General features: G+C 45.5%; 2 protein-coding genes across 2 annotated transcripts; both read right to left on the reverse strand.

Moving 5' to 3' along the window:
• Positions 1-630: 630 nt before the first annotated feature.
• On the reverse strand, positions 631-11,731 carry pi4k2b (phosphatidylinositol 4-kinase type 2 beta). The gene is made up of 10 exons (XM_030788140.1): positions 11,232-11,731; positions 7,356-7,507; positions 6,941-7,141; positions 6,647-6,778; positions 4,423-4,576; positions 3,942-4,006; positions 3,541-3,640; positions 3,182-3,315; positions 3,009-3,068; positions 631-1,789 (listed from the first exon to the last, which is right to left on the reverse strand). Exons 1-10 carry the CDS (start codon positions 11,569-11,571, stop codon positions 1,619-1,621), a joined length of 1,509 nt encoding a protein of 502 aa, XP_030644000.1. The 5' UTR covers positions 11,572-11,731; the 3' UTR covers positions 631-1,618.
• A 981-nt stretch (positions 11,732-12,712) lies between these two features.
• hgsnat (heparan-alpha-glucosaminide N-acetyltransferase) lies at positions 12,713-25,121 on the reverse strand. Its single transcript, XM_030788024.1, has 18 exons — positions 24,863-25,121; positions 23,751-23,866; positions 23,278-23,414; positions 22,103-22,221; positions 21,082-21,151; positions 20,094-20,163; positions 17,416-17,513; positions 16,936-17,012; positions 16,769-16,799; positions 16,288-16,448; positions 16,032-16,147; positions 15,569-15,690; positions 14,999-15,125; positions 14,578-14,664; positions 14,209-14,286; positions 13,927-13,997; positions 13,399-13,511; positions 12,713-13,293 (listed from the first exon to the last, which is right to left on the reverse strand). Exons 1-18 carry the CDS (start codon positions 25,023-25,025, stop codon positions 13,112-13,114), a joined length of 1,938 nt encoding a protein of 645 aa, XP_030643884.1. The 5' UTR covers positions 25,026-25,121; the 3' UTR covers positions 12,713-13,111.

Raw genomic sequence — 25,121 nt, forward strand, 5'->3', positions numbered from 1 at the left:
CCGTGTCAGACGACGTCTAGTTGGTGCTGGACACACACCTGCTCTCCGTCCAGTTGGTCGAGACATTCTCTGCAGTTGACTTTTTTTTTTTTTTAGTGTGCTTCCTTTGGTCATATGTGGAGCACAGACTTGGAGTTTGTACAGAGGTTAGTCATATGTGTTTAATATGGGACTTTCCAGAGACTGTGTGAGTCACGTGTAGCTTGGTAAACATTGACGAATTTGAGGTAAAATTCAGTAGATGCTGTGACCTTGAGAATGGAGACATTATTTTGTTTGTTTGTTTTTTCCTGTGGGCAATGCATCAAGTGTTTAAAGTGACAATGTTAACCCTTGCTAATCCAGCAGACTCATTTTTAGTAACATATTTAAATGTCTTGAAGGAACATTGTCTCATTGTGTTCCCTGACAAACAGAACAGTTCTGGGCTCCACTGTGTTTGAATTCCTCATTCAGAGAACAGTGTGGGCAGATGTCTGCTCCTCCCTGTTTAAAAACCCACCCTGGGATAATGGGATAGCTCTCTGCCCAACTATGAGAGAGAAGAAGGTGACAGATGTGTCTGCACATTGAGAACTTACATTTAAAAATGAGTGAGAATAAAACTGCAGTGAACTAGTTTAATCCTATTTAATCAATCCAAGTTTTATTTTGATTCATCACTTCATATGTACAGGTGTACATCACCGGTCATTCGGTAGGTATAATGTCCAGGATGCATACAAAGAACCACAAGACAGAAAAATAACAAACAACAACAAAAAAGAAAAACCTAAAGAAAAAAAAAACAAAAAAATCTCTAAGAACTGTTTTGTAGCAATTCTGCTTTGCGTTTTATAGAATAGAACATACTTTAACCAGCATTTAAATACATAATGATCAGTAAATACATTCCATGTATGAGAAAACCAGACTCTCCATACACTGGTACTGAAATGTCTGCAGGTGAAGTGTAAAATGTAAACTTGCAAAGTACATTCAAGCAATACATTTTTTTCAAGTTTTAATTTAATATTTATCATTCCTCACTTGATGAAAAAAAAAAACAATTTGGCAGTTGAGCATGGCTGTAGCCACACCTTAAACTCTGCTACACACTGGATTCCCTTCATATTTTTATCAACGTCTTATTCAATACCAACAGCAGAGGAGAACTCTGAGAAAAGGCTCAGTTTCTCAATCAAAGTGACACCCAGACCCCCCAAAAACACAGTCCATCTGTTCCCTAAACGTTTGTTTTAGCATTCCGAAGTGGTTTCTCCATGAACATTTCCTGTAAACTCTTCTAAGAATCACTGGAGGTTCACCGGAACTGTCCAAAAGTTCCAGAACTGTCCAGAAGTTCCAGAACTGCATCAAACATCTCAGAAACAACTCACAAGATAGATTCAGAGATGGCATTTGGGTTCCTCCTCCAATCCCCCTCATTGTACTCCTCCACTCACCACTGCACTTACCAGGATGAGAGGGAGGGTGTCTGGCATCATTACCAGGAGGAGAGGGAGGGTGTGTGGCATCGTTACCAGGAGGAGAAGAGGGGTGTCTGGCATCGTTACCAGGGGGAGAAGAGGGGTGTCTGGCATCGTTACCAGGGGGAGAAGAGGGGTGTCTGGCATCGTTACCAGGAGGAGAAGAAGGGTCTCTTGCAGTGGAAGGTCTGAGTGAACGCGTTACCCAGCTGCACCACGCGGCCCTGCCCACTGCGACTGCGCTCCACCACCACCCTGGGCATCTGTACCAGCTGAATGGGACTCTTCCCGTCCTTCAGAGCCTGGGTCAAGTTCAAAATCTGAACGTGGAGCACAGCGCAGGTTAATGAGGTGCAAAAGATGCACACGCTGACATCACTGTCAGACACAAACCCAATAACATAAAGTGTCAGTGCCATATTTATGCACTAAAAGTAAGTGACAGAGACCTGAAGGGAAGGTGTACAAACACAGAAAAATTACCGCTTTACTGCTGCAAGTTCTTTTTAGTGTTCTCACCACTTTTTGTGTTTTTAGGTTTTGGGCCTGAAGCGAAATGGCAGAAACAGTTTTGGGCCTGTGCATGTGTGAGGGCAGGAGGTGTTCTGAATAGATGTCAGACCTCAGATGTTAATTTCTGCTATAAATAAACGGTGCATAACACCTTTAATTAGCCAGTGGGGCTTGAAAATGTTAACTAGGCTTCTGTGTTTCTCAGTACCACAACACAGACACAGACACAGCATTGATGGCCCTGTACTCAAACTGAAACAAGAAAAAGGTTATTATTTAACATGAGGAAAGAAAACATATTGATCAGTGACATATCACAGCAGATAACCGTGCCACCTCCGAGGTCCATGTGATCATGGGAAACATTATCAAATATAAACGTCAGTGCCAAGGAGCATGTGACATCATTCACACCCACTAAACCATGAACCTGTTACATAATATCTCTGCCCACTTCTTCACTTCATCAGTCAGAGAGAGCATTTCACATGCCTGTTTGAAGATTAAGGTTAAGGTTAAGTTAGATTTTATTGTCCCCGCAGGGAGACTTGTCTTGGGCTCCAAGCCCCTGCAACACACAACACGCTTTTCAACAGCGACACAATACACATACATGCAAGTCCATATATCATTCATTCAAACTCATGCGAAACGTGCTTAAATTCACATGCTAGGTGTGAGACAGTAATTCTTTAAAACAGTGAAGGAGTGAAAGTGGTGAAAAGTAATAAAAAAATAAAACAAAATAAAATAAAAAAAACAATAGTTTCAAATAATAAAACCAGATATAATCAGTTTGTGCTTAGTGAAATGTATGCATTCTCACGCCATCTCTGTTTTTTTCCCCCTAACCCAACATCACACACACTGCATCCTAACACCATCACACACACACACTGCATCCTAACACCATCACACACACACACACACTGCATCCTAACACCATCACACACACACACACACTGCATCCCAATTAACCAAAGAAAAGGGGCAAGTAACTCAATTCAACCTCTGTTTTTTACTCACCTGTCCTCTCATGACAGACATCTGCTTTTCAAACATAGTTTTGTCAAATCCTTTATCCGCCTGAGAACACAGAGAGAATGCATATTTAATTTAAGGCTAAAAAGTGTCTTAACATTTTTTGGAGTAAATAAATAAAAACTACTCAAAGAGACAGAGCAATGAGACGCTCCCACCTTGAACATCTCGTAGAGGTCTTCACAGAGGTCCTGAACAAAGTTCATGTCTGAGATCCGTGGCAGCACAAGGTCTCTGGTCTCCTGAGAGAAAGGCACTTTGGCCTGGGGCAGCCACGCCCAGTGGAACGGATCTGTGAGCGCATGCACACGCACACACACACACACACACACATGCACACGCACACACACACACACGCACACACACACACATGCACACACACACACACATGCACACACACACACACACACACACACACGCACACACCAACCAATGAGAGTAGCAACTTGAACAACTTTCGCATCCAGTGACTTACTGAAGTGCTTTAATGAGATCAAAGACAGACTGAGTCTCCTACATGCTCTCCACTCATCGGGGTGTTTGAAGGGGAAGGCCAGGCCATTGTCTATGGCTGCGATCTTAATGGCAGAGTCTTTAGTGGCGGCCCATTCAGAGTCCTGAGGGAGAAGCCACAACAGCAGTTTGTGTTTTGTCAACACGGTCATACAAAAGATAAGGTTGAGGGACAATACGCGTGTAAAAACGGAGGAAAAAAAAGATCATTCATTTGATCGACTTCGATCCACTCTGTACAGAGGTCTATGTATTTAGGAAGGACTTGTGAACTGGGTGTCTCCTACTGATAACAGTGTGAAAGGGTTTTTTGTATATGTGTTTGCACTCATTACATTGCTAACAGCATTTGCACTGTGACATTACCTCAAAATAAACTTCGAGGAAGCTGTGGCAGGAACTCACCCTCTCTGACACCTCGCTGTCCAATGCCTTCTCATACTTGATCAACCAGTTATCATTTCCTCGGTCTGTGGAAAGAAAAGGGGGAGGTGTTTGTCCAGTGACGTTTCAGACAGGGAGCCTGGAGCACACTGAGCAGCCATGTACGTGCTCTCCGCGTGTGAACACAGCTCTGCACGCTTTCATTCACAGCCTTAAGACAAGACAAGACCTGCTGCTGTCACCGAAGGTGCATTAAACCCGTCAGACTCAGTCTTGACTTAATCTGAGAATAAACTGGCTCTCTCACTGCACTTCAAATTTGAGCGGAGAAGAAGATAAAACTCTCAAAGTACCATGGAGAAGATGCACAGTAGCTCATATAAAATATATTTAGTGATTACAGAGAACAACTCTCGTGACGGGCAGGTGCTTTACTCTTTTCACACTGAACGTGTGCAACACAAATGAGTCACTTAAATACAGAAAACGCTGACAGGTTTACCAGTGTTCCTGATGACGTAATCCAACACCACCAGTCTCTCAAACTGGGACTGAAGCTGTTTGCGCATGTTCTCAGGTAAAGGGTCTGCTTCAAACTTTCTCAGCCAGTAGTCTGCCTCTTGGTAGCCCTCAACAAACAGCTGGAAAGAGCCCACCTACACAGGTGGCATAATAAGAGACACATGTAACAAAGAGTTTAGATGAAAATCTGTGACAATGACACACATCACAGATCTATGTCCCTGCAGGTGGGCTCAGTGTTCAGGTGGGCTCAGTGTTCAGGTAGGCTCTGGGTTCAGGGAGGCTCAGCGTTCAGGGAGGCTCAGGGTTCAGGGAGGCTCAGCGTTCAGGGAGGCTCTGGGTTCAGGGAGGCTCAGCGTTCAGGGAGGCTCAGTGTTCAGGTGGGCTCAGCGTTCAGGGAGGCTCTGGGTTCAGGGAGGCTCTGGGTTCAGGGAGGCTCAGCGTTCAGGGAGGCTCTGGGTTCAGGGACGCTCAGGGTTCAGGGAGGCTCAGGGTTCAGGGAGGCTCAGCGTTCAGGGAGGCTCAGTGTTCAGGGACGCTCAGGGTTCAGGGAGGCTCAGGGTTCAGGGAGGCTCAGGGTTCAGGGAGGCTCTGGGTTCAGGTAGGCTCAGCGTTCAGGGAGGCTCTGGGTTCAGGGACGCTCAGGGTTCAGGGAGGCTCAGCGTTCAGGGAGGCTCAGCGTTCAGGGAGGCTCAGCGTTCAGGGAGGCTCTGGGTTCACTCTTAGTGCTCTTATATTGATCTAATTTGAATACATTTGTTTAAAACTGCAGATTTTACAGCTAACGACTTACATAGAACAGGAAGGTTAAAGACAGAAAACTTAGAAACATTAATACGAGTGATTTTACATGAACTGGCGCAACTGTGGCCCTGCTGCAAAAAACCAAACCAAAACAAAACAAAACAAAACAAAACAAAACAAAACAAAACAAAACAAAACAAAACAAAACCAACAACAAAAAAAACACTTTTCAAAATCTATTGAAAGGTTGTTGTTTTTTTTTTATCACATAATTAACGGCTCACGTGGGCAACACTGTTGCTTTGTTCCTTGTGGCCCTATAGACTAATTGCTGCTCCTGAACCTGGAGACCCTCTCACATCAGGAAGAGAGGGACGAGCAGATTCTGCATGGCTGTGTGCCCCTGTTTTCAGTAACTACAGGAACAACTACATGTTAAAGGTTCCTGACCGTCTGTTTCCTGTATCTCACACAATTCAGATCTCTCGACTACTTTTCTCAGTTCACTCAGATTCTGTGGCCACTTTCTGGGTAAACTCTTCCTGAGACATAGTGAAATCTGATCCAGTTCCTTTATCTACATCTCACTCGGAACTGAACTAATGACCTCTCTCAGTACTGCAGACGCCTCTGGTTTAAACAGCTGTCCTTCACGTCTACCTGCCTTCTTCAGCCTCAAACACCTGTCTACCTGCCTTCTTCAGCCTCAAACACCTGTCTACCTGCCTTGTGCCACCGCAAACAGCATGTCTGCCTTCTTCAGCCTCAAACACCTGTCTACCTGCCTTCTTCAGCCTCAAACACCTGTCTACCTGCCTTCTTCAGCCTCAAACACCTGTCTACCTGCCTTGTGCCACCGCAAACAGCATGTCTGCCTTCTTCAGCCACGAACAGCTGCTTTGTATCCATGTAAAAGCAAGCACTAACATTTATATGTCTCAGCTGTCCGTGAATCTCTCTCCCTCTCTCGACCATGCCCTGGGTCTCTTCCTGTGAGCCTTAGACGCATATGAAGTGAACTGCTGGATGGAGCTTGTCCAGTAATCCGCCGGTATGATCATCAGCCAAACTCTCTCACTGGCATACAGGGACAACAAGGACAATCTGCCTGCCTGCTGCCAGAACACACGCCCCCCCTGGCCAGTCTGCACGGGAACTCCCTGCTACAGTCTTGGCTCTCTGGCTCTGTGAGTCAGAACTGAACTGAATAGACCATAAGACCGACCATTTTGCAGTCTGAATGCTATAAAAAGTTTCTTGTTAATTTAAACTTCCACAAAGTTAAGTTTTCCCGTTTTGCTTGAACAATCCTTAAGCAAGCCCGTCAAGGAAACATCCATGACTTGCATCCCAAAATCAGCAGAAGAAAACAGTGGCACAGTATCGTGGGACGGGCAGGTCAAACAGTCCCTGATGTTTAAACTAAACAATAACACACCCATTATTCACTGCAGCCTTACCTTAGGAGGCAAACCAACTCGATGAAAGCGCCGGCCGACTTTGGGCACCTTCTCGAGAGCGTATTTCTTGCCCCTGGACTTGGCTCGATCTATTGCACTGTAGTGAAACGTCTCACTGGCCAGAGACACCACCTTCACAGACAAACAGACAACGGATTTAAGGGCTAACAGGCATCTAGATGTCCACTAAGAAATACATAAACACCACCAGGTGATCCTTTATCAGCCAGTTTGCAGATCCATAATGTCAAAGGCCCTGTTCCCTCCACAGGGGGAAAACTACCCTGTGCTCACCTTGGTTTTGGGCACTATTTCCAGGCCCAGTTTTTGGTCCACGAGGGAGGCTGCTGCCTCTGAGAGATAACCCTGGTTGGGGATGAGGCAGCCCCTGCCAAAACAACAGGGACAGCAGACTTTGTGAAAGTATTTGGTCCATTTGGGATTCAGGTGTCCGTAAGGCTCCTCGGATTTTGGTTTAAACACACCAATGATTTTCTAATTGGGAAAGAAAAACAATGGTAAAATAAATAAATAAATAAATTGTAGATATGGAGATACCACTTTACCCAGATCAGAATTGTGATACTGAAAAACAACCCAGACAGCAGATAAAGTCACTTCCTGCCTCCAGCATGCACCAGCATACAAACAACAGTGTTTGTTCTGTGTGCACACATATATACACACACATGCACATGTAAGCCTTTACCCCTTTAGGATCCTTCACAAAGTAACTGCCACTGGAGCCCTGCGAGATCCTCTCAGGGAAAACCCCGTTCTCAATCGCCTGCTCCGCTCTCTGGACTATCTCTCCAAACGCCGGGTCCTCCGGAAAATGGTTAAAGTCTCCACTGCTGTTACCTGCGCACGCACGCACACACACACACGCACACATGCACAGACACACAGACACACACACACACACACACGCACGCGCACACACGCGCACACACGCACACACACAGAGTACAGCGAAAGGGGGTCACAAAAGTAGTACAGAGGCAAAAAAAAAAAAAAAAGTCTTGCAGAAACAGCTCTAGCACATGCTTATTGCAACACCTTCAAATGTCCTATTTTATGCACCGTGTTTTGTCAGGTAAATGTGAAAATAACATGAACAAAAGATCCAAATAGGTCAGGCTCTACACTCACAGCCATGAGTTATCATTAAATTACATCTCCTCTCTCTTCATTTTCAGTCTCTTTAAAAAGACACTCAAACACACTTCCAATCACACAGTCCTACCAGATCACTAGCCACAGTTTACAGGTTACATGTTCCCCTCGTTACTCTTAAACAGTCAAATGACTCTCCCATAACCACCACCTGACCCCAGCCTGTCTCTCACACCCAGACGCGACACAGACTCACCCCCTGTCCCTAGTCCTGTCTCTCACACCCAGACAAGACACAGACTCACCCCCTGACCCTAGTCCTGTCTCTCACACCCAGACACGACACAGACTCACCCCCTGACCCCGTCCTGTCTCTCACACCCAGACACGACACAGACTCACCCCCTGTCCCTAGTCCTGTCTCTCACACCCAGACACGACACAGACTCACCCCCTGACCCCGGCCTGTCTCTCACACCCAGACACGACACAGACTCACCCCCTGTCCCCGGCCTGTCTCTCACACCCAGACACGACACAGACTCACCCCCTGTCCCTAGTCCTGTCTCTCACACCCAGACACGACACAGACTCACCCCCTGACCCCGGCCTGTCTCTCACACCCAGACACGACACAGACTCACCCCCTGACCCCGGCCTGTCTCTCACACCCAGACACGACACAGACTCACCCCCTGACCCCGGCCTGTCTCTCACACCCAGACACGACACAGACTCACCCCCTGTCCCTAGTCCTGTCTCTCACACCCAGACACGACACAGACTCACCCCCTGTCCCTAGTCCTGTCTCTCACACCCAGACACGACACAGACTCACCCCCTGACCCTAGTCCTGTCTCTCACACCAAGACACGACACAGACTCACCCCCTGACCCTGTATCTCACAACAAGACACGACACAGACTCACCCCCTGACCCTGGCCTGTATCTCACAACAAGACACGACACAGACTCACCCCCTGTCCCTAGTCCTGTCTCTCACACCCAGACACGACACAGACTCACCCCCTGACCCCAGCCTGTCTCTCACACCCAGACACGACACAGACTCACCCCCTGACCCTAGTCCTGTCTCTCACACCAAGACACGACACAGACTCACCCCCTGACCCTGGCCTGTATCTCACAACAAGACACGACACAGACTCACCCCCTGACCCTGGCCTGTATCTCACAACAAGACACGACACAGACTCACCCCCTGACCCCGGCCTGTCTCTCACACCCAGACACGACACAGACTCACCCCCTGTCCCTAGTCCTGTCTCTCACACCCAGACACGACACAGACTCACCCCCTGTCCCTAGTCCTGTCTCTCACACCCAGACACGACACAGACTCACCCCCTGACCCTGGCCTGTATCTCACAACAAGACACGACACAGACTCACCCCCTGACCCCGGCCTGTCTCTCACACCCAGACACGACACAGACTCACCCCCTGTCCCTAGTCCTGTCTCTCACACCCAGACACGACACAGACTCACCCCCTGAACCCGTCCTGTCTCTCACACCCAGACACAACACAGACTCACCCCCTGACCCTGGCCTGTATCTCACACCCAGACACCACAATAGTTACAATCAGAGCAGGGCTACACATGTTACACAACAAAGCACTGCATCTCTCTGAGGCGCACAGCACCTGCTGAGCTGCGTGTGGGTTCTGTGAAGCAGTGTGTCAGTGGCCGGCCTGTATGAGGAGGTCCGGGAAGCGCTGCAGTAGAACTTTAGTAAATGTGAGCTGCTACAGCCAGTCCATTATAGGAACACAGGGCCTCTCAGATGGGCATTCAATATTAAAGCAGTGGACTAATTCAGGCTCTCTCCACCCTCACTTATTCACTCTCTCTCTCACATTCAAAAGCTCCATTCAACACTGGAACACAACGGAGGCACAAAGGAGTTTCCCCATCTAACCTTCCCATAAAAGCAACAAGCTAAATGCTTCAAAGTGTATTTTAACTGATATCAGGGCTTCACTGAAGCGTTTGAACACGTTTCTACTGAAATGTGAATTGACAGTGATTCTATTCTCACTGTTTCTACTGAAATGTGAATTGACCGTGATTCTATTCTCACTGTGTACATGAACACGCACAGTTTTGGCAGTTTGGCCTTGAGCTGTTGCTGTGTGAACGTAACCCAGGCCAACCAGTCTGCTAGACCAGCTGGATTTTGGCTCAACCAACCCATATACTTACATATTCGTTTCACAAGCTGAAATCAGCATCTGATTCTATAGTGAGAATACAAAGAAGTGAGACGTGAGGACCAGGCCTGCTTCTCCCGGTCTGAACTGACATTCAGTTACTCCACATAGTCTTGTGACGCACATTCCACTACGGTACAACAACAAACTAAGTCCTCTGTCAAACTGTAGTTTGATGGCGTCATTTTGGCCGAAAGAACAACGTTTAATGTCAGATATATTTAGTACACACAACATAAAATGTCTGCTTTACTCAGGAGAGAGAAAGATTCTAAGTATGCAGTCTGTGGCTGTCGTTCGCTGACAGACACTACACACTTCTAATGCAAATAGGACAGGCAGATAGTCCCAAATGACGGACTCTCACCCAAATAGATAGCCAACGCTGCAGTCAGATACGACAGCAGGTGCGGAGTTCCCATTTAACACTTTAACACGAGGGAGAAATATCACTTTGGACGTCTCGTGTCACACTTGCATAACAGTTATCGTGCAGCGTTCAAAAGGGTATCGCAAGTCGTCGATAAAATGCAGAGGAGAGCACAAGTCCATTATGGCTTTAGGATCAATACACTGTACGACATCTACGTGTTCACCGTAACAAAAGACCACTCTCCCCCCCCCAAGATGCACCCCTTCGTACAAATCATTCTCCCGCCTTTTAAACGTCTGCCCAGACAAATTACGGAAATTATCCGTGAAATATATCAGCCAGATACTTCCCATTCTTGCCTGGTGTTACCTACCTTTGTTCACAGATGCAACGCCGTTGTCAGAGGGCTGAGATGCTTATTTCAGCCATAAAAAAAAAAAAATCAAAAATCATGTTCGGTTGCCATGGAAACAAGTGTTCCCCTTAATAAATGTTCGGATTTCTATTGTTCAGCAATAAGTGATACAGGGCATCTTGACAAAATAATGTTGCGTACAAGGAACCTTAACAGCACTAAAGCCTTGAGAAAAAGGGGGTGATAAGACGACATACAAAGCCAACCTTCAAACCTACAGCATTTCAACCGAGGTGATGTCAGTTCTATGTACTGATCAGCCACAACTAACTGACATCATTTGGTGAAGTATAACGCTAAGCCAAAATGCGTGTCCAAGTTACTGGCTAAGTTACATTTATACTAATACCGTCTGTCTGAAACCAGTGTCGTAAAAATGACCATAAACAGTCATACACAAGCACCTTTGGCGTGTACTTGGGTCGTGTGTCTTAATGGGCCTCACCTGGTGATGCTAAATTCTCTTTATCTGACGAAGAACTGTGCCTGTTCCGTCTCGAGCGCTTGTCTTTACTTCCCCGAGGTGATACATTTCCGGCCGGACCTGGTAACAAAAGTGCCTCTTCACCTGACCCCTCAGCTTCAAGCTCGGTAAGCACACTTTCACTGGAGTCCGAAATCCGCACCGCACCTCCTGGATTCAAGGTTAGCCCAAGTGTCTGTCCGATTTGATTTCTGTCGAACAACACCGACGGCACCTCTGCTGAGTGAAAGTTAGGCTTAGTCGCTAATTCCACTGCGTTCATCTCCGGTTCGTTCTCGTTTGGATCACATTCTGACATCATCGTTAACCGTACACTTACACTGTTTTTTTTATGGATTAAGAAAAAGCAACGTCTTGTCTGGTTTCATACACTCTCACCGTTCCATGCTTTACGTTTGTCCGTTTTTAGCTCCCTACCTCCTCAAAATCTCGTAGGGTCTTTCGAAGTCTACAGTTTCATGTCCACATCATCTGTCACTATGATCGACTTCCTCTCTCTATTGAGTCTGCGCAATCGCTACGTAATTCAGTCAAGTTGGTCACGTTTAAAGTGACAGTAGTTTATAGCAACACACGCGTCTGAAGCGCAAACCTCATGGTGCAAATTAGAATTATAACAAATTACAGTCACATGAGTTCAGTATTCAATAATTAAGCATTTTACTGCTTATAATAAAAAGTTGTTCATTGATCTTGTCTTCATGCTGAAAAGTATAAAAAAATAAAAAATAAGACAGATTGACATTCTTAGATTAATAGACACAATAGACAGACAGCATTTTTCCAGGCATTTGTGAAAATGGGCATATTAAATTTGTGTTGACAACATAAAAACAATACACATTTCCCTGCATGTTTCCTCAGCACCCATGATAAACTGATTACGTGCACAGAAAAAAAGTAAAACTATCGGCATGTTGGATATAGTGTCTTTATCTGTGCAACAGAGATCGATTCATGTTGACAAAGAGATGTCGGCGGCAGATGTCGTGCTTTCCGCTCAGAGAACATTTGGCACTTTGAATGTGGCTTTCTGTAGCTTCTCCTTAACTCAAGAGAAACTAGAAAATTCCATGGACCGTGTTTGATAACTGTTCTTCCATTCTCCTCATGATTCCTCAGTTTGAGTTTTCACACAGACACAGCCCTCTACCCTCAAAGCTGAGGCCAAGAGAACCAACCCTTACAGGGACAGTCCTGTTTGCCGTACCAGACAAAACCCTCATTTCCTCACCATCCTCCCAAGTGCACTCAGCCCACCAGAGAAAAAGGTAGGTCCACAGCATAGTTTCTGAATCGTACTTCACATGTGTCTAGTTATTTCATTTTTTTTAAACACACACACATATATTTTTTTTTTTCTTCAACTGAGAAGAGAGTGTCCTTGAACAGCTGTCAATGATGGGGGGGGGGGGGGGGGGGGGGGGGGGTTATCCATTGACTGTTTATTTAATATGAAATACAGATTAAGCAGTACCTGCAAGCAGCAGCAGGCATGCTGTATCACAGAACCATTCTCCATTACAATGGGTTTAATCGAGGGGATGAAATATGTCTGAGGTTTTCCAAACCCTGTGTCTCTGTGCAGCTCAGACTGAACCACGATGACTCCTCAGACTCTGGGTCGAGCTCGTGTTCAGCTCGTGTTCAGCTGCTTCCAACGCTCAGCGCTGACGTGGCAGCAGCCTCCTGGGCTTAACAACATTCCTCTGAGAAAACAAGGTCCGTAACAGGTTGGCTCCTCCGCTCGGGATTTATCATCGCTCCACCTTCGTCTCTGACCCTCTCTTGGGCAAGGTCGTCTCCGTCCCTCCTGACTGTGACCTTCACGGCGGTGGAGCTTAGATCTTCCAGAAGATCTTCTTCTTGTACAGCAGGAAGGAGATGAGGACCCAGAGAGACGTGGCCACCAGGTTCTGGGTCAAGTGCTCAGCGTGTGACTGAGTATTGGTCATCTTCCAGCGGAAGGGAAAATATCCTTCAAACACTTCATGACCCACGTAGACCAGGATGGAGTTCATACCTGGACACCAGGTAAAGGGTCAACTTTAAGTCAAGTCCATGCCTCACATACTTTTTTTTTTTAATATAAAGAGAATCCAGTCAAACCTGCCTGTAGAAAACTTACCAGGGTAGAAGAAAGGCGCCCCAGACCACCACTTCCTCACATCCACTGTGTAGTACACAACCACTAGAACCACATACGCAAAGCAGCTCAGAGTGGTGACATAGGACAGGGACCTAGACAGAGGACACACAGTTTAAAAATCACGTTTATGAAAGGGAAGGCCGGCGCTTTGATAAATATCGCCTAGCTAATCATTCATCACAAATGCAACTACATTTCCACTGGTTGGTGAGGCAGTTACCATGCTATTAGGATGAAAGAATGAATAGTAAAACACAATGAAACCTGGACGAAAATAGGCTGTATCCACAGATGGTGACACACTTATTAAATAAACAGTCACACGCACACTCACACATGCGCACACACATAGGCACATGCAAGCACACACACTCTCACATACACACACAAACACACGCTCACACACTCACGCATGCACACACACACACACACACACTTTGAGACGATAACAGCAATTCAAGTAAGATGCAGGATGAGGGAACAAAACAGAGAGAGAGATTGATTCACCATAAGTTCTTATTGACGGGAATGAAGCCATGGTCTCGAGAACACTTGGTCAGGACAGCTGATACAAGGCCCTGCACAGACACATGGAATCATTTTCAATATTATAATCAATACAGGAAAGTATAAAAAAAACATACAGTTATAAACCCACATGTCTTTACACGTTTTTCTGCAAGGCCGATTTGAGATCTTCAAACAGAGTTTTGATCTTTGTTAGATGTGTAAATGGCAGTGCAATACCACAGGAGAACACAATAAACACATACATTAAAAATACTTTACCAGTATGAGTCCCCATATGAGAAAACGAGCCATTATTTTTCCGTGCTGGTCCTTGTAGTGCAGTAGAATCTTACCTGCCTGAAAACACACAGTGCATCAGACTACACCACCGCATGAGTCAGTCAGATCTGAGTCCTCAGAGGAACATGAGACTGAGGGAAACTATTCACACTGTCTACCTGGTTACTCTACGCTCACTGGACAAACAAAGGTAACGCAGAGGTTTGGTATATCACGACCGATTAAACACAAGCGAGCAAAAAGTTAGAGACATATGACTGAGCAACATGAAGTGTGAAAACACAGTGAGACAAACGGGAAAAGAGATATTGCTCAGTTTAGTTAAAGTCAGAAGTCATCAGCACTGACCTGGAGGCCTAGGAAAGCCATCAGTACAGAGTTAACACTGCCAAGAATCCCCTCAGGATCATACGGCACCGTCGTCTGGTAAACAAGCTGTCAGACAGAGCACACAGATACACACACACACACACACACACACACACACACACACACACACACACACACCCAGATACACGCACACACACGCACAGACACACGCACAGACACACACACACAGAGTACATCCGTATGAGAGCATAAGGACGTTTAGCAAAATATGTTGCAGAGCTAGCATGAGGGATTAGCCAATTAGGAATGAATATTTTCCAGAAATCTGGACCTTGAAACGTCAGGATGAAATAACCCTAAAAGCCTATTTAACAACTGTTTACAGATTTACAGAAAGCTCTTAAGACTTTGTTAGTGTGTTCCTGTAATGCTTTGTTACCCGTGGCGACGGGGTTTGGTAAATATGGTTCTCTCCCAGAATCCAGCGGTCGATGTAGCCACTTGCTCCCCCAGTGCATTTTGGGAACTGGCCAAAGTCCCCAATTCCTCCTGGACCCAAATAGCCACTAAGAACAGAAAAAAAATCGTTTCTAAAGTTAAGCTCACGTTTAAAGCTACAACAAGGCTTGAGGTGAAAATGAGAAACCAAGTCAAATTTAAAGACTAGCAGGAGGTCACTGCATTGAATGTTTACATTGGATGTAATATTTCTGATGAAGACTTCAACTGAGGCGGCCTGTTGTTCTAAATAAAAATGAAGCCATGTAAAATCAGTTTCATGCACACCACACAGAATCAAGCTGTCACACACACACTCTCACACACACTCACACACACTCACACACACCACACACTCACACAGACAGACAGACAGACAGACAGACAGACAGATAGACAGACACGCACACGCACGTTTCCAGGCGCATCCACGGCACTTTCGTACAAGGGGAGCTGTCTTTAAAGCAACATGTATCCAAACAACAGTCTGTGAACTGGAGTTGTAACTCACGTCGGACAACCTGGCACCGGCAGCAGGAAGCTCAGGCACAACCACACTGTTTCCAGGGCAACCACACACAGCCAAGCAGGCCAGTAGAGCAAGACCTCACACGCAGGATACCACCAGGCTTCCTGACCAGTGTTTAATAATCAGACGTAGTACACAAACACAGAATAACCTGCACGTTAGTTCAGTGTCTCTGTTCTTCATAAGCCGCATTCACAGACAGTATGCTCAAAATATAGCAAATATATCTGTACAATATAAAACATACGTCTTTTTTATAGATGTTCCAGCTATAATGGTGTTAACAATACAATGAAATGTAATTATTACATTATAATAGAGACAGTTCAAACTCTACATGAGCAGAAACTAGTTTTATACTGATATGCCTGTGTTGTTTTGAGACTTCTCTTTTGAGTCGTGCGTGTGTGTGTGTGTGTGTGGTTTTCTGTTGGTGGTTACTTACGGTTGGAAGGTTGTCCAGTCTGTCCTTGGCAGTGACAAGATCCAAAACAGCAACAACAAGGTAGGTGAATCCCAGACGCTGTAAGACACCAGGTATACGGAGGGCATCCCAGGACACTGCACACGCACGCGCACACACACACACACACACACACAGGATTCAACACAAGCGATAACACAAACCCTCTCAGGGTTATGTAGGGACAGTGAAAGGCAGTTAGGTCAGAAACTAGACGCTATAGCCCAGTCTCACTCACAGGGCCCTTGGCAATAGTTTGGGTTGATGATGAAGACTCCAATGAGGAAGAGCTGAAGGCTCCTCCACAGAACTTTCCAGAGCAGGTGGGTGCGCTTGGTTCCTCGCCGCAGTGCTGAGCTCATGGACATTGACACAGATGTTCCCATAATGAACACAAACCTGAACACAGAGGGACGGAATGGGAGACCTCTCCTCAATACCATCCTCGACATCAAATAAAGCCTGAGTAACAAAGGCCTAGTTAACCACGGAAGCCTCATTCCATGACGCTTCTCAACTCCTAACATTCCACTATAGAACATTCCAGACCCCGCATCGACCAGAGCATAAAAAATAAAACGGCTGGGCAGAACCAGGCTGTTGAGGGAAGAGCTCCATCAGACAGGCTATTCTACTGCTCTATTTTCACTCCAACACTCCTAACAGCCCTGTTCACTCCTCAGCAACGTGCCAGAACTGTAACTGTCTCAATAACTCACCAAGGAAAGACCAGGTCAGCGACAGTGAGTCCTGAGAGAGAGAGAGAGAGAGAGAGAGAGAGAGAGAGAGAGGAGAAATAGGACTATGTTACTGTTAACCTATCACTGCCAATCATCAACCAAAAAAGTACACGTTTTATTGATCAGGCAGAAGGATGAGGACTTACCATTCCAGCTTTCATGTCTGAAGAACCAGTATCTCCCTCCCCCATAGTTAACGAAGACCATTATCACTAGTGCCAGCCTAGGGGAACAAGAGGAGTACAGTGCTCAGTGAATGAAAGTGTTTCAACCAGCAGCATGCAAAAGACTTCTAAACTATCTTAATAAGGTTTTCAACCAGCAGCATGCAAAAGACTTCTAAACTATCTTAATAAGGTTTTCAACCAGCAGCATGCAAAAGACTTCTAAACTATCTTAATAAGGTTTTCAACCAGCAGCATGCAAAAGACTTCTAAACTATCTTAATAAGGTTTTCAACCAGCAGCATGCAAAAGACTTCTAAACTATCTTAATAAGGTTTTGCCAGGGAAGTCAATGGTTACAGTTGTGTAACATACATGCACACAGACACCAATAGTCACATTACAGGCAACAGAGAAACAGAGACAAACAGAAAGCATGGGAGACAGAGCGGGGAGACACACCCACGAAAAGTGTCGAGGGATCGGAGTCTTCGTCCTGTGGAGGCTGGAGTGATGGACTCAGTGGAGGATTCCATCATCCTGTTGGGGGGGCCAAGCTCCTGAGGAAGATGAAGAGGAAGGAGCAGAAATATGACCAGGGACTGGGCAGCAGAACGGTTCAACCGTCATACAAATACAAATCTGTGCCACTCTATGGGTCTTACTCTTGTGTGTCCGCTGACTGCATATTCACATTCATATAATATATATATATATATATATATATATATATATATATATATATATATATATATATATATATATATATATATATATATATATAAACTTTTAGTGAGTCTGAGCACTGTGCTATCTGCAGACTGAGTCAGTGAGTCTGAGCAGTGTACTACATGTGGGCTGAGTCAGTGAGTCTGAGCAGTGTACTGTATGTGGATTGAGTCAGTGAGTCTGAGCAGTGTACTATATGTGGTCTGAGTCAGTGAGTCTGAGCAGTGTACTGTATGTGGTCTGAGTCAGTGAGTCTGAGCAGTGTACTATATGTGGTCTGAGTCAGTGAGTCTGAGCAGTGTACTATATGTGGTCTGAGTCAGTGAGTCTGAGCAGTGTACTATATGTGGTCTGAGTCAGTGAGTCTGAACAGTGTACTGTATGTGGACTGAATCAGGGAGTCTGAGCAGTGTACTGTATGTGGACTGAATCAGGGAGTCTGAGCAGTGTACTGTATGTGGATTGAGTCAGTGAGTCTGAGCAGTGTACTATATGTGGTCTGAGTCAGTGAGTCTGAGCAGTGTACTATATGTGGTCTGAGTCAGTGAGTCTGAGCAGTGTACTATATGTAGACTGAGTCAGTGAGTCTGAGCAGTGTACTATATGTGGTCTGAGTCAGTGAGTCTGAGCAGTGTACTATATGTGGTCTGAGTCAGTGAGTCTGAGCAGTGTACTGTATGTGGTCTGAGTCAGTGAGTCTGAGCAGTGTACTATATGTGGTCTGAGTCAGTGAGTCTGAGCAGTGTACTATATGTAGACTGAGTCAGTGAGTCTGAGCAGTGTACTATATGTGGTCTGAGTCAGTGAGTCTGAGCAGTGTACTATATGTGGTCTGAGTCAGTGAGTCTGAGCAGTGTACTATATGTGGTCTGAGTCAGTGAGTCTGAGCAGTGTACTGTATGTGGTCTGAGTCAGTGAGTCTGAGCAGTGTACTATATGTAGACTGAGTCAGTGAGTCTGAGCAGTGTACTATATGTGGTCTGAGTCAGTGAGTCTGAGCAGTGTACTGTATGTGGTCTGAGTCAGTGAGTCTGAGCAGTGTACTATATGTGGGCTGAGTCAGTGAGTCTGAGCAGTGTACTATATGTAGACTGAGTCAGTGAGTCTGAGCAGTGTACTATATGTGGTCTGAGTCAGTGAGTCTGAGCAGTGTACTATATGTGGTTTGAGTCAGTGAGTCTGAGCAGTGTACTGTATGTGGTCTGAGTCAGTGAGTCTGAGCAGTGTACTATATGTGGTCTGAGTCATACTATATGTGGTCTGAGTCAGTGAGTCTGAGCAGTGTACTATATGTGGTCTGAGTCAGTGAGTCTGAGCAGTGTATTATATGTGGTCTGAGTCAGTGAGTCTAAGCAGTGTACTGTATGTGGACTGAGTCAGTGAGTCTGAGCAGTGTACTATATGTGGTCTGAGTCAGTGAGTCTGAGCAGTGTACTATATGTGGACTGAGTGAGTGAGTCTGAGCAGTGTACTATATGTGGTCTGAGTCAGTGAGTCTGAGCAGTGTACTATATGTAGACTGAGTCAGTGAGTCTGAGCAGTGTATTATATGTGGTCTGAGTCAGTGAGTCTGAGCAGTGTACTGTATGTGGACTGAATCAGTGAGTCTGAGCAGTGTACTATATGTAGACTGTGTCAGTGAGTCTGAGCAGTGTACTATATGTGGTCTGAGTCAGTGAGTCTGAGCAGTGTACTGTATGTGGTCTGAGTCAGTGAGTCTGAGCAGTGTACTATATGTGGTCTGAGTCAGTGAGTCTGAGCAGTGTACTATATGTGGACTGAGTGAGTGAGTCTGAGCAGTGTACTATATGTGGTCTGAGTCAGTGAGTCTGAGCAGTGTACTATATGTAGACTGAGTCAGTGAGTCTGAGCAGTGTACTACATGTGGTCTGAGTCAGTGAGTCTGAGCAGTGTACTATATGTGGTCTGAGTCAGTGAGTCTGAGCAGTGTACTATATGTGGTCTGAGTCAGTGAGTCTGAGCAGTGTACTACATGTGGTCTGAGTCAGTGAGTCTGAGCAGTGTACTGTATGTGGTCTGAGTCAGTGAGTCTGAGCAGTGTACTGTATGTGGTCTGAGTCAGTGAGTCTGAGCAGTGTACTATATGTAGACTGAGTCAGTGAGTCTGAGCAGTGTACTATATGTGGTCTGAGTCAGTGAGTCTGAGCAGTGTACTGTATGTGGTCTGAGTCAGTGAGTCTGAGCAGTGTACTATATGTGGTCTGAGTCAGTGAGTCTGAGCAGTGTACTATATGTGGACTGAGTCAGTGAGTCTGAGCAGTGTACTGTATGTGGGCTGAGTCAGTGAGTCTGAGCAGTGTACTATATGTGGACTGAGTGAGTGAGTCTGAGCAGTGTACTATATGTGGTCTGAGTCAGTACGAGTAGTAGCAGCAGTAAGAGTTGCTCACAGAGTTAATGAGCCGCTCCGTCTCCATGGCGTTCCCCAAACGGAAGAGAAGATTTCTCACCACTTGCAACCTAGACACAGAAACAAACCAGGAAACAAACAAATGAAAAAAAGAGAACAGACAATCAGTGGGTGAAACTGATGAAACTGGACCTAAAAAAACAGATCAGCATTCCCCAGCATTCACCAAGATACTGTCCAATAGGATCGATTTTAGGACATTAGAAATACAGGAAATATATGACACTGAGAAAATACAGGAAGTACAGGACAGTGCAATATATATATGGGTTTCTTTTCTTTGAGAAGCTGATAGTGGTTAAAAAATAAGTCCTGACATCATTCTCAACTCCAGATCTTCATCTCTTGAAAGTAAAGCTTTGAAAAATTGACATTTGCTCTTTTACATCTTCTCGGCTTCAAACATCGCCATCTGGTGGGCATAAAATGGTACTCTCCCAGTACTACATGGTATGACAGTGAGACACTACAGAATCTGGAGAACACATGCTTCATATTCTATACTGGGGTCGAACTGGAGTGAGCAGGTTCTATACTGGGCTGGGGCTGGAGTGAGCAGGTTCTATACTGGGGCGGGACTGGAGTGAGCAGGTTCTATACTGGGGCGAGACGGGAGTGAGCAGGTTTAGAGACGGGTGTTTCATCATTTCTGTGGTTTCATTGCCAGTGAGAGCCTCAGAGAGGTCCAAAAGAGGTAGAAACTATTTTCACCGAATATTTTATGATTCCTATGTAATCAGTGTAGCCATTTTGGGTTTAATTGTTCCGTTCAATTTTTCATAAATTCATATCAAGTTACATTTTACAAACTAACTGTGAAAGAATGCTTATCTTATCTGTATCTAACAACAAAGCAGAGACAACCTGACAAGTGTCTGAGACATTAGGGGTCAGAATGTGCAGTTTCAGTTGGACTGACCTGAGTGGAAACTAGACATGCATGGTGCGAAAAAAAAAAAAAATCCTACCCAAGAATAGACTTCCCGACTGCAGCCAACACAGATAATCCAACGAAAACCAAGGCTGCAAACAAGATAGCTGAGAAGAGAAGGACGAACACAAACTTCAGTAACTTTCACTTCAAACATGACCTTCAAACAGAGCAATGAAATGTAGCCTCTGTATTTAACCCATCCTAAAAACAGTGAGAAAACACACACAAACACACACACACACACAGTAAGCAGTGAGCAGTGAAATGTAGCCTCTGCATTTAACCCATCCTAAAAACAGTGAGCACACACACACACACTATGAGCTAGGAGCAGTGGGCTGCTGCCGCCCGGGGACCAACTCAGGGTCTTTTTGCCAGCGCCTTGGTCAGGGTCACTGACAGGAGTACTAATCCTAGTATGCATGTCTTTGTGGTGGGAGGAAACCGGAGCACCCGGAGGAAACCCCTGCAAACACGGGGAGAACATGCAAACTCCACACAGAGAGGACCTGGGATGGCCGGGATTTCAACCCAGGACCTTCTTGCTGTGAGGCAACAGTGCTAACCACTGAGCCACCGTGAAGCCCTAATTTAAACACAGACCTTTAAACATGGATCTTCAAACATGCTGTAAATCTGAACAGAGTGTGTGCATCTCAGTTATTCTCATGACGTACAAGGAGCTGAAACTAAAGTTGTATGAACGGTTCAGAAAAGTGCTCATAACCAGGTTTGCAGTTCTAATCTAACATTAACTCCTGACTCACACACTCTGTTAGTTTCAGTCCCTCATCTCATCGACACTCTGATTTAACACTCATCATTTTACATCAGACGTCACATGACACGTTTCTGTGTTTAACACCTCAGACTTAGGGCCAGGTACCTGACTGAATCGTAAACAGGCAAAGAGCCGTCGCGTTCAGTGGTCCAAGTCCTGAAACCTCGGTTACCGTAACTACCACAGCACTACTGCCTCTCGCACCAGGAGCGCATGACTTCCACCACCTCAGCACTACAGACAAGCAAGTAACAAGGAGAGAAATCCCACTCACGTAGGTAGCTGTTAATTGGCTCCGTGTCTGTAACCAGGGAACAGTTCACCTCAGAAGAGCTGTTTAAATTCTTCACCCACAGAGAGTAATTTCCATGCTCCCCAAAGTGAAAGGAGACCCTATAAGAATGGGAACAGGCTACATCAATAATACAGTTCAGGTGAGCTACAGTCAGACTGTCATCAGACAGCAGGTCCACACTAAACTATCTCCAAATTCAGGTGTCTGACAGAGCAGCTGGTGACTTTAGGATACGGTGCCTCAGTGGTGACGCACAAGGAGAAAATCACCAGCAGTTTCAGGAGAAAATCACCAGCAGTTTCACTTCAGCCCCTAAAACCACTGACTTCGTTCCTTTTCACTCCTGTATTCTTCAAACTGTACTTTTTGGACTGTATATGTATGTGTAAATGTATGTATTTTTTGGCTGTGTTTAAATCTTTCACAAAAGCAGATGTTCTGGTGTTTGTCGGTATATATGACAACACAAGGAAGACTTTAGAAAACAGGCTGCGGACTAGACACTGGTGTCTGGAGTTCCACACACTCAGTCACACAACATGAACCCTGTCATAAACCTGTAGTGTACAGACCAGCACTGAGTGGCTGGACAAGGCAAAATAACAAAAATAAAATACATATTTAATTACCACATGCTCTGTACTTTAATAATTTATCTTTGCCTCATATTACATTAGCTTTCTATTCAGTAGTACAGTGTACCATAGAGGTTTTGTTGTATATGGTAAAAATCTTTGCTTTTTATGTTTTGCAGAGGCCTTACTAAGCTCTGTACAAGTGCCCTGAATACAGGAATCCTATAGGCCAGAGAGGAATTCTGTTTTTAAGAATACAGGAATCCTATGGGCCAGAGGGGAATTCTGTTTTTAAGAATACAGGAATCCTGAATCTTGTGTTCTAATGAGAAAATTCAGACCAGTAAAGAACCTTCCAGCTTCAAATCCTATTTTGATTTTAGCACTGTACATATGTTTGGTTATTAACAAAGTCATCCAATAATCAAATACCACAAAAGCGCCCTGTCTTCATTAGACCTTTACCCAGTACTATCTGATAAGAATTGGAGAAAGATGAAAACAAAGCATAGACAGATGTGAAACGGAGGGGACGGCCTGGGAGGCATGTCCCGCCGCTGAGAGGGACTGAGTGCTCACCGGCACAGCTCTCGGTTGACTGGGGTTCTGTTCAGCTGCAGGGCTATGCTGTGCTGTGTGTCCACTGTGAAGCTGACCGCACTGGGCTTGCCTGGGCCTGGGCCTGCCGGCACCACACCGAGGGGCTGGAACAAACACTGCAACGCAGACAAAACTCACGCTCGTAAAAAACTAAACAAATAGTAAACGCTTAAACCGTAAAACCGTCACGGAACATGGCAACGCACCCAAATGTGCACCTAATGTATACAAATGTAGGTGCACAAAAATGAATAGCACAAATGGTAGAAAATAAAAACTGCCAGGAGGCTCCTTCCTCTTCCATCCACACCATCTAAAACCGTTCACATTGGTCACACACAGAAGTAGCAACCGCTAAAGGGTGCAAGCGTCGAGACCTGCATGGTTAAACCGCCCCTGGCCTGTCTTCACACACAGCCTGCCGTGATTCTGGCAGATGTCTTGATACCCACCTGAAAACAATGATCAGACAGGACCGACACGATCACATCACTGTCCAGTTCATTGTTCACAATAAGAGCTGCCTCGTCCATTTTCAACGCCTGAGACTTGCGGTGGGGATGAGAGGCTGAGGAGAAAACACACATGCACAGGCACCTAATATTAACAGTATGCATTCACAAGGCAACTGCCCTAAAACCTGTTTTAACTTGATTTACCCACAGTCCACAAAATTCTCACAACAGAGACAGCACAACTTTGGCACACGAAATGTGTTTTTTTTTTCCTGTTCATAAACCTCGTCACCTCTACCCGATATTTTCCACGTTCTACCCTTTTTCCACAGTAGCGCTAACCTCTTGACTTCAGTAGGGAAATTCACCGTGAGCCGAAGCAGTCCTCTGAATGTACTGAATCTCAGCTGTCCCTGCGACCACAGGATTACAACAGCGTCCCTGTACCATGTGAGACTTACTGGAAACTTACGCCGACGTCCTCCCTGTCACATGCCTTGGTAATCTGTTTTGCCAGCCCGGATCAGGCTTTGCGCCGTCGTGCTCATTTGAGTGTACAAATCTGAGAACCGAGGGAAGTTTGAAATGTGGAAATGTTTGCAGCAGTGTTGACCTAGCGTCTGTTATCACTGGGATATGCTACAGCACTGTAATAGAATTCGATGTGTCAGACAACTCAAAACAGGAACTAAACTGGCCATGTAAGCATGTAACCATGTAAGCGGTAAAATACACAGCGTTACACTAAGATTGAGCTCATATGTCTTGAGTGATGTCTTTCACTGTTACAATGTTTGAAAACAGCTCCATGAAACAGCACAGCTGACTGGCGATATAGCATAGCCTAAGCTACCTAGCCAGCTAGCTTATCAACATCAGAGTATTCCCAAGTTGCTCAGCGCAGAAATCGATGAACCAAGTGAATACGTGAAATATTTCATGAAGTACTGCCCATATGATTCTGTCACAGCTGAATTACTGATTTTTTTTTTCGTTCGTCGCACAACGTTTGTGTATACCCCCATTTGCTGACTGGGAGATATCCTAGCCACTCTCCGGTGTCGCTGAAACTGAGATTTTTGGCAATCAAGTTTGCCTGTCTTACTCACAGGGGATTTCGGCGGTGAGCGGCGCTACAAGAATGGCAAATAGTACCGCGATAACTGCTACGACAACTGATCCGTGATGCTTGTCAGATGCCATCTCAGTGTGCTTCCTCCCGTCCTCCCTTTTCCCTTTCGTAAATTTAGACTGTGTTTTTCCTCTTTTCATCTCACGGACTTCCGAAAGCTCCTTCCCCTCTTCACATGTAGTGGGAGTGAGAAGGGCCAAAGTACAAACAGATAACTAGTTGACTTTAGGTCCAAA

Source organism: Chanos chanos, chromosome 11 (assembly GCF_902362185.1).
Source record: "Chanos chanos chromosome 11, fChaCha1.1, whole genome shotgun sequence".
NCBI lineage: Eukaryota > Metazoa > Chordata > Actinopteri > Gonorynchiformes > Chanidae > Chanos > Chanos chanos.